General features: G+C 41.6%; 1 protein-coding gene across 8 annotated transcripts in view; it reads right to left on the reverse strand.

Annotated features, from left to right (window-relative positions):
• clec16a (C-type lectin domain containing 16A) overlaps nt 1-17,676 on the reverse strand; it is a 72,128-nt gene that overhangs the window by 19,744 nt on the left and 34,708 nt on the right. For 5 of the 8 annotated variants that reach the window (XM_078951439.1, XM_078951444.1, XM_078951443.1 and 2 more), the window contains exons 10-18: nt 12,080-12,401; nt 8,498-8,609; nt 8,298-8,398; nt 8,021-8,140; nt 6,924-7,033; nt 3,788-3,832; nt 2,031-2,081; nt 1,769-1,897; nt 1,445-1,565 (exon numbers count right to left, since the gene is read on the reverse strand). In XM_078951439.1, coding sequence (XP_078807565.1) covers nt 1,445-1,565; nt 1,769-1,897; nt 2,031-2,081; nt 3,788-3,832; nt 6,924-7,033; nt 8,021-8,140; nt 8,298-8,398; nt 8,498-8,609; nt 12,080-12,401 — 1,111 coding nt within the window. The remainder of the gene's footprint in view (nt 1-1,444; nt 1,566-1,768; nt 1,898-2,030; nt 2,082-3,787; nt 3,833-6,923; nt 7,034-8,020; nt 8,141-8,297; nt 8,399-8,497; nt 8,610-12,079; nt 12,402-17,676) is intronic. The other 3 variants (XM_078951442.1, XM_078951441.1, XM_078951440.1) reach the window with 1 other exon arrangement.

The following is a 17,676-nucleotide window of genomic DNA, read 5'->3' on the forward strand; positions in this document are numbered from 1 at the left end:
GTACATGGCTGCCGCTAATTAAATCCATAAAGTAGCCGCGTCACTGAATAAGCCGCAGGGCTGTAAGCGCAGGAAAAAATTAGCGGCTTGTAGTCCGGAAATTACGGTACATATGTCAGCTTTCAAACTGTTTTTTTTGAGAGTTTCACGCATCTACACGCACATTCAGTTTGACAAACTGAAAAAGATTTTAGTTAAATAAGCAGCAAATATAAATCAAACAAGCAGATAACAGAAAAAACCTTGTTATTTTTCCATGAGGCGGCAGTTTGACATCATTATTCCTTTCAGAGGGTATAGAAACTGAATGACTCAACTCAAATGACAGGATAACATTCAAATGCCATTACTGCCCACATTTGCCACAGGTGCTTCTAAGAATTCATTTAAAAAAAAAAAAAGAGGAAGTTGAACACTTCTCTGCCCCTTTCTGCTGAGATGAAAAAAGACGAACATTGTTAAAGAAGATGAAGGTCAATGTCAAGCAACAATTTTGAACAGTTGTGTTGAAAAAACAACTGCTGAGAAAGTATTTTCAACCTTTTCCTGCAACAGCATTTTATTTTGAGACTTGTTTCATTGTTTTTTATAGTCTAAATCTGCAAAAGCGAGACAGTTGTGTGCACATCATAGTCAACGTTCAAGAAGTTCGAAGATAATCAGATTGAATTTTTTTCTAGCTTAAGCTAGACCCAATAACCCAATAACCTGGGTGTTGTAGGTTATTGGGTTGTTCAGACCTGTGGAAGGTCATATAGAAGAGCGGCATCTTAAGAGGGGTGCAGGTGTGTCTTGTAGTTCTCTTGATGCTCATACGGCTACCCCAAAGGACATACATATACATAGAACATACAATTTTTCTGTGGTAAGTGTACCATGAAGTATTTGTAAGATTGCTCCCACCTATGATGTATTAGTGATGCTGTTGTATGGTGTCCTCATGCCACACCCTTGTCATTAGCAAGGTGCGAGTACTGGCTACTTACTGACTGCACACGTGCAAATGCCACATGCATGGGATGTGCAACCAATATTCAAGTGCCTGTAGGACGTACAGAATTTTCTAAATTCTAACAGTAAGGCTATACACAAGGAGTGCACAGTCCACAAGATTTGGAGGAGGCGGAAAAAGAGGAAAATCCATACGACATGCCTGCGTCTAACCTACTTCACCCTTACTTACCCTTAAGAGTTGTACAAGTGTTTGCTACGACCTGTCGCCCACAGCATAGAACCAAATGTCCTTAAAAATTTTCGCTATAAGGGATCACAGAGGGGTTTCCTATCTTGTTACTTCGAGCCGTCCACCAGTGTGCTCTGTATAAGTTTGACCATTTTTCACCAACAGACAGCCCATATCCACTGGTAAGGGCAGTTGTGACTCAGGCTTTATCATACACTATTGTGGTTTTTTTTCCAAAGTAATTGTGTTAGTGTGTCTTACTGAGGTCCAAAACATCATCTGTCTTGATAAGGTCTGCTGGTCTGGTCAGAGGAAGTTGGGTTTCTGGCTCTTCCTGAAGATGAAGTGACAGAGCCCTCAACATGAAGAACACACGAATCGCCTATGTGCAAAGAACAGAGACCTCATTCAAATAAACAGAAACGCAGACACATAGAAATAGTGACACCAAATGACTGGATGTCACACTGACAACAGTACTTAATGAAAAGGGTGTATTTAGATGTCAGAAAATTCTTAAGAAGATCATTGTAATTCAGTTGAGAGATTCGTTAATTTACTGCACACGCGTGTGTGCTCACACACCCTGCGCGTCTTCTCCACATTCCCACAGGGCAGTCTCTTCACAAAGTCGATGCCGGTCAAAGGGGTGCCCGTGGGTGGCAGCAGGATGGAGGCATCCATCATGAGATACTCCACATTCAGTGGTTTACTCTGCAACAAAACACACCCAGATCGCAAAACAGAAATTATACCTGGAAGATTTTTTTATTGCTTCGACAACTTAACAACCATGTGTTAGCTTAACTTTGACAAAAACCAAATTTAGAAAGAAAAATTCACCAACCGTCATGCTTCTGTATTCATCCTCAAACATGTCAAGAAAGATTTCCTCCCCCTGTAGTACGAAAGAAACATGGGTGAGCATACCTCCTGTAAAGCATGGGGGTGGAAGCATCAGGCTTTTGGTTTTTTTTTCAGTAAAGGGACCAGGACGACTGATCCGTGTAAAGAATGAATGGGGCCATGTATTGTCAGATTTTGAGTGAAAACCTCCTTCCATCAGCAAGGGAATTGAAGATGAAACACGGAGGTTTTTTAGCATTACAACCATCCCAAACTAAAGCCTGGATAACGAAGGAGTGCCTTCGTAAGAAGCATTTCAAGGTCCGTTGCCTAGCCAGTCTTCAGATCTCCACCGCACAGAATATCTTTGGAGGGAGTTGAAAGTCCCATGTTGCCCAGCAACAGCCCCAATACACCACTGTTTTAGAGAAAATCTGCATGGAGGAATAGGCCAAAACAGCAGCAACAGTTTGTGAAAATCTTGTAAAGACTTAATAGAAAACGTTTGATAATAATAATAATGGATTAGATTTATCTGTGCTTTTCTAGACGCTCAAAGCGCTTACATTGTGGCCATTATTCATTCACTCCTCATTCATACTTGGTGATGGTAAGCTACGGTAGCCACAGCTGCCCTGGGGCAGACTGACAGAGGAGTGGCTGCCATTTCGCGCCTACGGCCCCTCTGACCATCACCAGGATCATTCATACACATTCACACACCAGTGGAGCAACACTGGAGGCAAGTGGGTGAAGTGTCTTGCCCAAGGACACAACGACATTTCGCTGGTGGGAGCGGGGAATCGAACCGCCAACCCTTTGATCATTGGATGACCTGCTCAACCACCTGTGCCACTGTCACCCACAGTTTGACTGTTGTCATTGCCAAAAAAGGGTATTTAACAAAATAGCAAATTGAAAACATTTTAGTATTTATTTTACACCTTTTTTTAAAAACTTACAATAAAATGTAAAACAATGTAGAAATTGTGCAAAGCTACACAAAATATTTTACAATAAAATACAGCCTACGTCTCACAGGTTTTGTCTTGCTTTTCCTAAAATAGATTTTTAAAATAAGATGAGACACAGATCACTCAAAAGCTATTTTTATGTAGTTGAACATACATGACCAATGTGAATTCAAACCAGTAACCAAGGACATGTTTGTTATTGAATTCATTGATTGTTTGATGCAGTACATTTTTAACTTCATAGAATAACGGCTGATTCCATACTTTTTGGTTGCAACCACTGTTAGGGTTCAGCTGCTACCTGAAACAAATTTGTATTGAGTTCTCAACACAAGTGCAGAAAATAATATTTGTTTATTTTGGATCTTAAAGAGTAAAACAAAGGAAAACAAGTAAAACCACATCTTTAAAAATGGTGAGTCATTTAAAATGGGTCAGCATGAAAGTCTGGGGGAATTAATTTCAATTTGCTATTCTAAAAAGGCAAATCTGACTTTAGGGTTTAATTCAGTTTTTTTGAATGACTACGCTTTTAGAGGAAACTGGATGTTGCAAATAAAAAAGCAAAAATAACACACACAAAAAAAACATTTATTTTAGCAGTCTCTTTTTTGTCTTGCCTAAACCTTTCTCTGTGGTAATTAGTACAACACCATTAAGAAGTGAAGGAATACAAAATATATTGCAATAAAATATTTCATTAGTCAACATGGGAGTGATTTCATCTGCCAGCTACTCTTTTTCTTTTCTTTTTATAACTTATAAAGTATTTGCAGTGACTCACCCTGTAGAAACTGCGCAATAAATGCAGACTTTCTTCTCTGGCTCCCTGGAAACAAAAACAAAAATAGACAATAAAAGGCACGTCTTTTTTATAATTTTACTGATCCTTATTATGAGATAGCTAAATTAAGTACAAAATATCGTGGTGGTGGTAAAAGGTTTACATACACTTTTAAAGAACACATTATCATGGCTGTCTTGAATTTCCAGTTATTTCTACAACAAATTTTTCTCTGATCGTGTGATTGGAACAGATACTTTTATATCACAAAAAAATCATGAAGTCTGGTTATTTTATGACTTCATTATGGTCAATTGAAAATGTGACCAAATCTGCTAGGTACAAAAATATACATTCAGCAACATGAATTAGCAATATCGCTAACTAAGTTGTGTCAATGAAATGAGCTTCATAGCATAGGCTCTTATTGTGAGTAATTATGAGTGACTACAGCTTGTGACTTCCCTGAGGCTATTTAAATAGGGCTCAATGGCTTCAAACGCCCACAAATGCTACAATGGGAAAGTCTAAGGAGCTCAGGCCAGATCTGAAAAACTGAATCATTTACTTTTTTTTTTTTTTTTAATTGTCCTGTCCAACAGCTAGGCAGGCAGATGAGAGCTGAAGGCCTCTTGTGTTGGACATCTTTTACTTTAACAAGAGGGGTTATTAATCTTCAGACAAACCAAAGGTATGACTGAATAAACCCCTTTTGTAATTGAGGCCAAACTTTATTAATTTCAACCATGTTGTAATGCTTAATTTCAACCATGTTGAAATTAATAAAACAGCCCCAACGCCTGATGCTTCCACCCCCATGCTTTACAGAAGGTATGGTGTTCTTTGGACGCAACTCAACATACTTTCTTCTCCAAACACGACAAGTGGAGTTCTTACCAAAAAGTTCTATTTTGGTTTCATCTGACTATAGGGCATTCTCCAAATCCTCTTCTGGATAATCCAAATGCTCTCTAGCAAACTTTAGATGGGACTGCACATGTACTGGCTTTAGCAGGGGGACACGTCTGGTACTGAAGGATTTGAGTCCCTGGTGGCATAGTGTGTAACTGATGGTAGCCTTTGTTACTTTGGTCCCCGCTCTCTGCAGGTCATTCACTAGATGTGGTTCTGGGATTTTTATCACCATTCTTGTGATCATTTTGACCCCATAGAATAAGATCTTGTGGGGAGCCGCAGATGGAAGGAGATTGTTAGTGGTCTTGTATGTCTTCCGTTTCCTAATAATTGCTCTCACAGTTGATTTATTTATGCAATAGCTGTTTACCTATTGCAGATTCAGTCTTCCTAGCCTGGTGCAGGTCAGCAATTTTGTCTCTGGTATCCTTAGATAGCTCTTTGGTCTTCGCCATAATAGAGTTTGAAGTGTGACTGAGGTTATGGACAGATGTCTTTTCTATAGAAAACAAGTTCAAACAGGTGCCATTAATACAGGTAACGAGTGGAGGACAGAGGATCTTCTTACAGAAGAAGTTACAGGTCTGTGAGAGCCAGAAATCTTGCTTGTTTGTAGGTGACCAAATACTTCTTTCCCCTATAATTTACAAATAAATTCTTTTAGAAAAATCAGTCAATGTGATTTTCTGGATTGTTTTCTAGTTTTGTCTTTCATAGTTGACCAATACCTATGATGAAAATTACTTCCCTTTCTCATCTTTTTAAATGGGGAACTTGCACAATTGATGGCTGACTAAATACTTTCTGCCACACTGTAATGCCCATTGAGAACTTCTAAAAAATGCTGAAAAAAGAAGTCCATGTCAGAAAGCCAATACATTTTACAGAACTGTACCAATTCTGTAGAGAAGAGTGGTCAAAGATTCAACCAAAAGTCTACCAGAAGCTTCTGGGTGGCTACCAAAAGGGCAAAAATGAAGTGAAAATGGCCATAACACATGTAAGCAAATATTAGTATTGCTGTAAGAATATTTTTGACCCAGCAGATGAGTTCACATTTTTAATTGACCTATAATAAAGTAATAGAAGAACCAAGCCTCCGTGAATGTTTTTTGTGACATTAAAGTATCTGTTCCAATCACTCTATAGAAAGAAAAATCATAGTTGTAGAAATAACTGAAAACTCAAGACAGCCATCCACAAGTGAATGTAAACTTTTTAACACCATTGTATGGTGGTGTTAAAAAAATCTATTCTGTAAAATTACTGTGACCCTTTAAATTTTTATTTTTTATTAATTATATTAACAGCAGTAAAATAAAATAATTTAGGGTATTTTTATAAAGTGGCTAAAATGCATTAAAATAATTTTTTACAAAATTATATAGTTTTAAAAGATGTAGGATTTCGTCCTCAAAGACAAAGACATAGTTAGGGTTTCAGCTTAACCCTTGTGCCATCTTAGATGAACCCACCCTTACATTGACGTGTTCTCCCTACCATGACAAAGGTGTATAAAGGTGGAAAGATTTCATGTAATCCATGGACACCAGTGAGGTTCACAAATCATTGAGAAAAAAAAGGTTCAGAGCACTGTCTAGTGGGTCTAGATGACCCAACTCCCAATGTTAAAGTGCCTCGGATAGCACAAGGGTTACGTGGAAAGAAACAAAAACAGAACAACTTGAAGGAAATCATTGAAGAAAGCAGGTTATAGAATGTATACAAGATAGTTAAAGCAGGGCTGACCAACCCTGGTCCTCAAGAGCACCAACCCTGCCTGTCTTCCCCTTCTCTCTGACCAGCTTGCTGCTGATTAGCTGACTCAAAATTTATTCCTCATCCTGATATAGGTTGTCAGCATAAAGCAGTCCAGGAAGACCTGGAAAACAGGCAGGGTTGAGGTTCTTGAGGACCAGGGTTGGCCAGCACTGGGTTAGAATGATATGGGAAATATTATGGGAAACATTTTAAAGAGAAACTGTAACTTCGATCAAAACCACAAGATGTCCGTTTCTGAAAAATTCTACAGCTGCAGATTCTGAGGAAGTGAGTTATTAACATGGAAAGAGGATGTCGACCTGCACTGGTTGATGTGACGTGCTACTATCTCTGATCTATCTTCTCTGGAAATATTTGTGCTGGGAAACTGGCAGATCTTTGTGTGTAATACTTCGGCGTTGACGGTGAGATTGCAAAGGTGCAATAGTGGTCGATTTACCTCCAGACAGGCCAAATGGACATCTTTGATGATACAGTGATTTCCAGAAAGCACAGACTGCTTTAGCAAGAGGCAGCTCAGCTCAAGGGTGGCTAGACGTACTTTACCATCTAGAAGACAGTAATGAGAAATTTAAATACCCTCAGAAATCCATACTTGTAGAATATAAATAATATATATATTGATTAATTTTGTAGCAAGATATGTTTTTTAATATTTGACAAGAATGTCTAAATGACATTTTTAACTCTGAAGTATCGCAATTCAAATTAACTTAATGAAGTTACAAATTTGTGTTTTGGTGTAGATTTGATAAACTTGGTGGAGTCCAAATTTTATTGTCCAAGAGTTATTTGTCCATTTTTACTCGGGGTATCCATCCAATCATTTTATTCCTCTCATCTGGTACTTGGTGGTGGGGGAAGCATTCTAAGCAAAGACCACTAGACATCCCTCTCCCCGGCCAATTCCTTTAGCTCTTCTGGGGGGAGGCATCCCAAGGGGTTCCCTCACTTGTAAAACAAGACCTCAAGATTTTTATACACATCCACCTGGGGTAGGAGCAGTCCCCCCACCCTGAGAACTGCAGTTCGACTAACTTAGCTTGTCGGGATAATAAGGGGAAAAATATCTGGAATCTAAAGGGCTTTATTTATCCCTCTGGTCCTGTTCAGGTGAACAGGTCAAAAGGTGTCTCTTAAATAAACTTCATGTGTTGAGGAGATAAAGACACTTTACATAACATTGCAGTCAGGCAACTGGCAGGAATAGCCTGCTTTCCTCTTAAAAATGTCCCTTCTTTTTCTTTTTATTCACTGAGGCTATTTAACTGCTGATAAATGGCAGTAATCAGATTTCTGTAAATTGACTTCACCTTTGTGACCATCCTGCTTTTCACGTTTCAGTCCATTATTTGATTGATTTCATAGTGATGTAACTGTTTCTCCAACAAATTCTGGCCATTTACATATAAACATGGTGCGAGAGTAAACAAAAACAAAACAAAAAACAAGTTGTGCTCTGACCCTATGAACGCGCAAAATCCCCATATGAACCACAAAGAGAGCTCTGTAACAGTGGGTGAGGATCCTTTTTACCTGGCTGAGCTGCCTGGCTCATTATTCTGATCAGTCTTTCTGTAAGAACTAGGCTGTAAGAGCCCCTCTCCTGGTCTGGGAATGGCAACTGCAGACGCTCCAGAAGATCCCGGTTTATCCCTGCAAATAAGAGAACTCCTTTAAAATAACAAAGCAATATTCAATCAAGTTAATGAATGGTCCTTCAACATGTTCGGGAGGTCAGAACAATTCAGCACTTTGAAGAAATCTGAAGGTAGAGTATATAAATGGCGGGACCACGAACACGAAGGCTAACCTGTGCTGTGTGAGATGGCATAAAGCAAGCAGAGGACGAACAGAGCTTGGTAGTCATCATCTGAGCAGTCAAGGGTGTTGTATACCAGGTCTAAAAACGGTCTGCAGGTGGAGAAAAGGACAGATAAAAATAAATAATAATACAGTCCACTGGCATCAATCCCATGATCCTTTTTGGGTGTGATGGGAGTGTGCATGCACCTGCTCCTCTGCATTTGTGTGCGTGTGGCAGCAGCAGTCTTTTCTTCATCTGTGATGTTCTGCTCAGCCAGTTCGGACACTTTGCACTTCTCCATCACAACCATCTCGATTTCTGTGAACACGCAGCAAAAACAGTGTTGTGTTCCTCTGACAAACACATGTGCACACTCTCCCAAGGACTTGTAATCCAGTCACAACCCAAATCTTTGAAACCAACTAACAACTTTAAGTCAAACTGTAGTTCCTGTAATAACTTTTTTTATGGTCTTAAGGGATTATCATCTTGAATTAAAGACCCACTCCAATGAAAATGGTGTTTTTGATGGTGTTTTTACACGTTCTTGTGGCATTTTTTGATGGTGAAAGACATACAGTACAGACCAAAAGTTTGGATACACCTTCTCATTCAAAGAGCTTTCTTTATTTTCATTCATTCATTCATTTTCTTTACCGTTTTTCCCTTTCGGGGTCACGGGGCTGCCGCAGCGTATCCCGGCCACTTATGGACGAAGGCAGGGGATGCCCTGGACAGGTCGCCAGTCTGTCGCAGGGTAGAATGTCCTCAATCACACACCCATGCACTCTCACACTCACACCTATGTACAATTTAGAGTTGCCAATTAACCTATGAAGCATGTTTTTGGACGGTGGGAGGAAGCTGGAGATCCCGGAGAGAACCCACGCATACACGGGGAGAACATGCAAACTCCACACAGAAAGGTCCCCCATTGATGTTGTTTTCTTTATTTTCATCATTATGAAAATTGTAGAGTCACACTGATGGCATCAAAACTGTGAATTAACACATGAGGAATTATATACATAACAAAAAAGTGTGAAACAACTGAAAATATTTCATATTCTAGGTTCTTCAAAGTAATCACCTTTTGCTTTGATTACTGCTTTGCACACTCTTGGCATTCTCTTGATGTGTGCCCTGTCAGGTTTAATAAGTGTGATTTCTTGCCTTATGGGGTTAGGACCATCAGTTGTGTTGTGCAGAAGTCAGGTGGATACACAGCTGATAGTCCTACTGAACAGACTGTTAGAATTTGTATTATAGCAAGAAAAAAGTAGCTAAGTACAGAAAAACGAGTGGCCATCATTACTTTTAGAAATGAAGGTCAGTCAGTCAGAAAATTCGTGAAAGTGTCCCAAGTGCAGTATTCACCATCAAGCGCTACAAAGAAACTGGCTTACATGCACTGCCCCAGGAAAGGAAGACCAAGAGTCACCTCTGCTGCAGAGGATTAGTTCATCCGAGTCACCAGCCTCAGAAATCGCAGATTAACAGCAGCTTAGGTTCGAGACCAGGTCAATGGCACACAGTTCTAGCAGCAGACACATCTCTACAACAACTCTTAAAAGGAGACTGTGAGAATCAGGTAGAATATCTGTTAGGAAACCACTGCTAAAGAAAGGCAACAAGCAGAAGAGACTTGTTTGGGCTAAAGAACACAAGGAATGGACATTAGACCAGTGGAAATCTGTGCTTTGGTCTGATGAGACCAAATTTGAGATTTTTGGTTCCAACCACCGTGTCTTTGTGCGACACAGAAAAGGTGAACGGCTGGACTCTACATGCCTGGTTCCCACTGTGAAGCATGGTGGAGGAAGTGTGATGGTGTGTTTTTTTTTTGCTGGTGACACTGTTGGGGATTTATTCCAAATTGAAGGCATACTGAACCAGCATGGCTACCGCAGCATTTGGCAGTGGCATGCTATTCCATCCGGTTTGCGTTTAGTTGGATCATCATTTATTTTTCAACAGGACAATGACCCCAAACACACCTCCAGGCTGTGTAAGGCCTATTTGACCAAGAAGGAGAGTGATGGGGTGCTGCGCCAGATGACCTGGCCTCCACAGTCACCGGACCTGAACCCAATCGAGATGGTTTGGGGTGAGCTGGACCACAGAGTGAAGGCAAAAGGGCCAACAAGTGTTAAGCAACTCTGGGAACTCCTTCAAGACTGTTGGAAGACCATTTCAGGTAACTACCTCTTGAAGGTCATCAAGAGAATGCAAGAGTGTGCAAAGCAGTAATCAAAGCAAAAGGTGATTACTTTGAAGAACCTAGAATATGAAATATTTTCAGTTGTTTCACACTTTTTTGTTATGTATATAATGCCACATGTGTTAATTCACAGTTTTGATCCCTTCAGTATGAATCTACAATTTTCATAGTCACGAAAATAATAGAATTCTTTGAATGGCATAATCATAGTTAAAAGGCCACTGGAAACGCTTTGAAAATAGATCAAAAAATGATTGGAGTGGGACTTTAAAATGATCAAATGTAACAAAATATACATTTAAAAATGGGGACATTTTTTCATGTCAAAGAAAGAACTATTAAACAGTCAAAGCAAAACTTTTTACAGCTATTTTTATGTTATGGGTGTTTTCCCATCCTCCCATGCAGGCGACTTCTCATTATGAAACTAATTCTTTTCCTACAGACCACAACAAATCAGACAGAAACACCTCATTCTCAAGAAAAAAAGAAAAGAAGAAAAAGTAAGCTACAGCAAAAAAAGAAAAAAACAAACTCTGCTAAGTAAAACAGAAAACATTCCAGCTGTGTGTGATGGTCACACGCAAAATGGATACCAACACAAACACACGTGTGACACGAGTGAGAACAAGCGGAGAAGTGAGGAGCACAGGATGGATGGTTGTAAACATGGACTTTTGCTGCGATTAACAGCTAGCATTAAAATAAATCAATCATTGTATTTTGTCCTTAAAGACCCACTCCGGTGAAAATTATGTTTTTTGGTGTTTTTGACATGTTCCTCTTGTGGCATTTGTTAATGATGGAGGACATATATAAAGAAAATTAATCTTAAAATAGCATCTGGGTATTTTTTTTCAAACTGTTGTGAATTAGGAGCAGACGAAAACATGCAGTTTGAAAAAGCTCAGTTGCGACGTAGAAAATACACTTGGTGCGCATAAGCTACCTACTCCATTCCATTCAGATACATCCACTTGTAGACAATTAGATCCATGTACGTCTTTGTTTTCCCCATCTGAGCTTGGCATCTGACCGTAAAACTGCACAGCTGGAACGTTACAATATTGCTCACTATTTTTGTTGTACCGCCAATGTTAGGGTGCGGGTGTGAGTGGCCGTAGGCCAGCCGAAGAGCATATAAACAGAGAGCTCTCAGAAACCAGAAGGAGAAGGGGAGGAGCAGGGTTGCTCTGCACCAACAGTTCCGCCCACAACTCAGAAGAGAATTTTGAATTAACTCCTGCCGCTCTGCAGAAACTACGTCCTAGAAAATGACAGGTTTTTTCCCCCCATGGCATAATCATAATTAAAAGACCACTAGGAAAGCATTTCCAATAAATCAAAACTGGGGTGGATCTTTAAAGTTTTTCCTGCTGTTAAAGAGACTTTGTAGACTCATTAAATCAAAATTAATCCAGCTAGTGGTACTTTTTAAGCTCTTTCAGTTCTGCCAGGTTGATTGTTCACAAATGAGGCTACATGACACACCACATGTCTGACTGATGGGACGACAGAACAACAAACACAGTCCTGCACTGCTGTGTCCTGCGAGACACACACTCACCTTCCGTCATCTCCCCACTCGCTCTGCTTCCCTTAGAACTCCCACATGCTCCGCCTCCTATTCCCTCTGTACCTTTTCCCTTCTCCCTCTCTCCTCTGAAGCCATCATCATCCCAGCTCTCCTCTAGCCCTCCTCCACCACCGCCGCCGCCGCTGCCACTACTGCCACCACCCCCTGCTCTGTCGTCATCCTCCTCTTCGCCCAGGTTCTTGTAATTGGGCCTTTTCTGCGTTCTCTTGCGGCCACGGCTGCGTGACAACTCAAGTGAACGCTCCAGAGACTCAGGGGGTTTAATAAACCGAAGTACGCCTGGTTCACTGCCCTGCAAGGTGAAAGGAAGAGGAGACAAAAAGAAACTGAGACAACATCACATTTTTAAACCATTGACCTAAGTTTGAGTGTGACGTCAACCCTAGAAAAAGGCTTACTTCTGGCTCCAACAAAATCAAGCCACTTTAGCCGCCAGTTTTTCGAGATACGGACGTCGCCGTGTTGGAGCCAAAAATAATCAGTAAGTAGCAATTGGTCGCAATTGTCTAAAACTAATGATGGCAAAAACAGTTTGACCATCAGTTGTGTTGTGCAGAAGTCAGGTGGATACACAGCTGATAGTCCTACTGAATAGAATGTTAGAATTCGTATTACGGCAAGAAAAAAGCAGCTAAGTACAGAAAAACGAGTGGCCATCATTACTTTAAGAAATGAAGGTCAGTCAATCTGAAATTGGGAAAACCGTCATCAAAATGTCTACAATAGTTAATAAAGAATGACATTATTAGCATGAGCTGATACGGATGAGTACCGATCCCCGGTATTGAACGAGCCCCGGGGCAACATTCTTCAAGACAGCAGTAGCGTTAAGATCTGATCTGATCTCATCAGTTCTGCTATCGGTACTGGAGAAGTCGCTTTTTTTGGTGTCCCATAAGATATACCGGTAAACGTTATCTGTCATGTTTAACTCTACAAGTTTTCCGTTAATTAATGATGATATTAATTTCGCTATTCTCGCTGAAGAGGAGAGGTCTGTCTGGCTATTTGTGTGCACCAATTTTTGTATTGGCTAGGAGGTTTTTAGTGGCGCCCTTCAAACCACTAAGTGCCCATGAAATAGCCCTCAGTCTCAAAAAGGTTGGTGACCCCTGCTTTAGAGCAACCAGCTTTACACATTCCCAAATAAAGTGTTTAGCAAAGCAGTTTTGCTAGTTTCTTCGCCTTTTTTTTTAAATTCGTGGATGGCATGCTTATTGCTCTCCTTCCTATATTCCTAAAATAGTAGCGTCCATAACTTACAAAGGATTGCTGAAAGCCCAAGATCACCAAAAACTTTAGTCTTGTTCCCTTTGACACAGAGTCCTTCATATTCTTAGAACCTTTCAATTTAAAGTACTGTAAACAATGAGATATTTTAAAAATTTAAAAACAATTTCAACTCTTTTTTTTTAGCTGAAGTTCGTCAATTTCTTTTTTGATTTGAAGTTTTTAGGCTAAAAGTTTTTCTCTAGATTCTATTTGCAGTGATTTTATTTGATCTATTTCACCCAAACAAGGTCACTATATACCGTGCCTTGCAAAAGCATTCAACCTGTGCAAAAGACTCAGAAGATTATTGTTAAAATACGTTCCTGTCCCTTTAAGTTCTGTTTAGAGTTAGACGCATGCTCATTACAAGAGTGATGACGTGCTTGTCTGCTTTCCTCCGTGCGTGTGAGTGTGCCGCTGCGTGGCAGGTTGAAATGAAGAAGTTTTATCCCTTGAAAGTTTAGTGTGCGTTGATGACAAAGTAAGTTTATGTTAATGCATGTTCCCTGGAGTATTTTTTGTGCATAAAGCGCACATGGGCGCTCTTGACTTCTTTGTTTCTTTTTATGTGATTTAAGTAACATATTAAGTTTATATTTGTGTTTGTGTTTACTAGAGACCACACACACCTACATGTGTTCATCCACCTATTGAAATTTACCTGCTTCTGTATGTCAAACCAAAGGATGTAAAGCCTGAAGCGTGGATTACAGTTATTGAAGCCACCCTCCTGCCTGCTGTCATTTATTCCACGCACCAACTAACAGAAACACCCTCATCCAGGCCTTGAAGTAGTGTTCTGGCCGGCACACCTGGTTCGAGAGTGGTGTCACCCACGAACAGTTTTGATCCCAGATCCTCCTTTACATTATGGTCCTTCGAGCCTGAGGACACTGCACTTAACCAGTTAAAATGGATGAAGCTCTGAACTATGAAGCAAGTGGTGCATGTCCCAGATGAATAGTTCGTCCCCCTCTTCGATTTGAAGATTATGTGGTGGATTTCAACGATCCAACCTTCCATGGACATGAGACAGGAGAACGTTTGACCCATTCACCTGAAGCAGCCAGTGAGACCTCAGACGGACATTAAGTTGCATCAGAAATAGACCCCAGATATGATATTCAGAGACTGTGGCATGAGCGAGGAAACCCAGTGGTTCAGAAGTCACCCCTTAGTCCTTTGCAATACCAGCTGAGAGACCAAACCCTTCTGCAATTTGATCCTTTACCAAAGCCACGACAATCTATTTCCACAAATCCAGAGCTTGAGGAGATCCATCAGGAAAGGCTCCTCCTTCAGCAATCACACAGTCGGATGGCTTCAGATTTTGAAGACATGTGTGCAATGCAACGGGACATTTTAAGGATGATGGACAATGCTAATACTGCTTCACCGTGCCAATCAACCCAAAGAACATATGCCGACCCACTAGGAAAGGTGGAAAATGTTAAAGAAGAAGATTGGCCAGCACCCCTACCTCCAGTTTGTGAGAAGGAGCAGGTAGAAACCCACTCACCTATGCTGGAGCGACTTGATACAATGATGAGAGAGCTTCAGATTTTGCGCAGCCAAGCGCTCTCAACACAGCAAAGTCAGCCATTGTTTACTAGGCAACCCCAAAATGCCAGAGATTTAAGACCTCCAGAGAGTAATTGGCACAACCGTTATGCTGTGCCAACACAACATAACTATGGTGAAGATCACTTCCCAGCATCTCCATCGCCCATCAGGTTAGCTTTAACACCTTATCACAAGCATGTGAATTCTCCAAATTTAATCTTTCAGGCTAGCTCTGGTTCTGACCGTCCCCCTGCACCCAGTCAGTTGTATGGTTGGAGTTCAAGCTTGGATGCAACTTACCATGGACCTCTTCCATCCATCCCAAACCTTGTCAACCGAGACCCTGGAGAGTTCGCCCACCTGAAGATGGCGTTGGAGAATTTACTCCCCTGACAGTACAGAGCTGTTCAAGTACCAGGTGCTAATTAATCACATGAAGTTGGAAGATACTAAGCTGGTGGCTGAGGCTTACATCTATTCACCAACGGCGTTCACAGACACCATGAGAACTTTAAATGAGAAGTTCGGTCAACCTCATCAGCTTGCATTGAAGAGAATAGCTGAAGTGATTAATTCACCTGATGTCAGGCGAGGTGACGCTGTCGCCTTTGAGAGGTTTTCCCTCCAGGTTCAATCGCTGGTGGGAATGTTAAAGACGCTTGGCCCTGATGGGGATGTGGAGCTGCGGTGTGGCTCTCATGTAGCACAGCTACTTGGTAAGCTACCCCCTGAACATCGAGCAGAGTTCCGCAGGTGCATGTTCAACCGCCCTGACCAAAGATATACCCTTACCGACTTAGCCAACTGGTTGAAGTACGAGTCTTGGTGTCAAGACTTCGACGGCCAACTACCATCAAGAGGAGTAAAGGATAAAACACAGGGTCGGAACCCTGAGGGGCAGTCTGGTAGACGTTCCACTGCAGTGTTTCATGGAGCAGAAACCAAAGCTCAATCACCTACATCACCAAGCAGTGTCCTACAAAAGAACCCACCACCTTATTGTACTTACTGTGACAACAGAGATCATCACTTAAGTCAGTGTGCAGCAATCGGTGGACTGTCAAAGGAGCAGCTAACTGAATGGACCAAAATCAACCAAAGGTGCTGGCGCTGTGCCCACTCTCATTGTGCTGCAGAATGCACCCTGAAGAAGCTTTGCAGCTTATGCCAAGGTCGTCACTTAAAGGTTCTCCATGATGTCAACACAAGTCCATCTAAGAGGTCTTCAGAGACCACAGCACGCCAACCACAAGACGGAGGTGAGAAATGCACTGGGGATTTGTATCTCGACAGGCCAACAGCAAACAGCCGTGTTCTTCTCAAAGTTGTTCCAGTTCTCATCCGGAACAAGGGTCAGATTCTGGATACGTATCCTATCCTAGATGATGGGTATGAAAGGACTATGCTTCTACCCAGTGCCGCCCAGCAATTGGGGCTTCAAGGTGACCCAGAGACCCTTCCTCTACGCACAATCAGGCAAGATGTACAGAATCTGAGAGGCTCCTGTATATCCTTTACCATTTCACCAAAGACTAAGCCCAAGGCTAAGTATCAGATCAGGAATGCCTTCACAGCCACCCACATTGATCTCGCAGATCATACATACCCTATCGAGTCATTACAGAAGAAGTACAAGCACCTGAGAGGACTATCTATTCAGCCCTTCAAGAAGATCCAACCGTTGCTGTTAATAGGTAGCGACCAGCCACACCTTCTCGCTCCTATTGAGGCTGTTAGGTTGGGACCACCTGGTGTACCAGCTGCAATCCACACCAGGTTAGGCTGGACACTGCAAGGCCCCTCCAGTGTGGTTTGTCAGTTCAATAGATCACAGAAGTGCCTCTTGACATCCATTCCACCTCAAACGAGTGAGCTGATGAAGCATGTGGAGAAATTGTGGCAAACTGACACCATCCCCCTCAGGATAGATAAAATAGTGACTCGCTCCAAGCAAGACATCTTGGCTGTTGAAATGCTTGAGGCCAGAACAACAAGGGTGGAGGTCAGTGGAGTATCTCGTTATGCTACTCCTCTGCTCAGAAGGAAAGACATGCGACGCCTGCAAATAACCCCTGATGCTGTGAAGCCAAGCCTGAGAGCAATTGAGCGAAGACTCCTGAAGGACTCGTAAAAGGCTGAGATCTACTCAGCAGAGATGGAGAAACTCATTCAAGCTGGATTTGTTGCCAAAGTTGAAGAGTCAGAGTTGAGTGATGTAAAGGAGGCTTGGTACATACCACATCACCTCGTCAGTCACAACGGTAAGCATCGTCTCGTGTTTAACTGCTCTTTCAGTTACCAAGGCCAGACTTTGAATGAGTATCTACTGCCTGGCCCCAATTTGGGGGCTTCTCTTCTTGGAGTTCTTCTTAGGTTCCGTGAGCATGCAGTAGCCATTAGTGGTGATATAAACGTTCCGGAGGTAATTAGCTACCTTCCAGAAGAAGACCGTTCCTGTAGTGCAGACCTTTGGTCAACGCAAGACAGGACGGACAGTCCTGAATCAACCCTGGGTCTCAGTTGGCACTTTGCCACTGACATGCTTGGCTATAAACATCGCCCAGTACAGTATGGTGCTCCCACACTCTGCAACATTTACAGAGTACTTGCTAGTCAGTACGATCCATTGGGGTTCATTTTGCCTTACACCACCAGGGTCAAAATCCTAATCAGGTGTTTTTGGGATAAATAAAGAGGTTGGGATGACCCCCAGCTACCACCTGACCTCCTGC

The sequence above is a fragment of the Oryzias latipes genome, chromosome 8 (assembly GCF_053564925.1).
Source record: "Oryzias latipes strain Hd-rR chromosome 8, Olatipes_Hd-rR_3.1".
In the NCBI taxonomy this organism is placed as follows: domain Eukaryota; kingdom Metazoa; phylum Chordata; class Actinopteri; order Beloniformes; family Adrianichthyidae; genus Oryzias; species Oryzias latipes.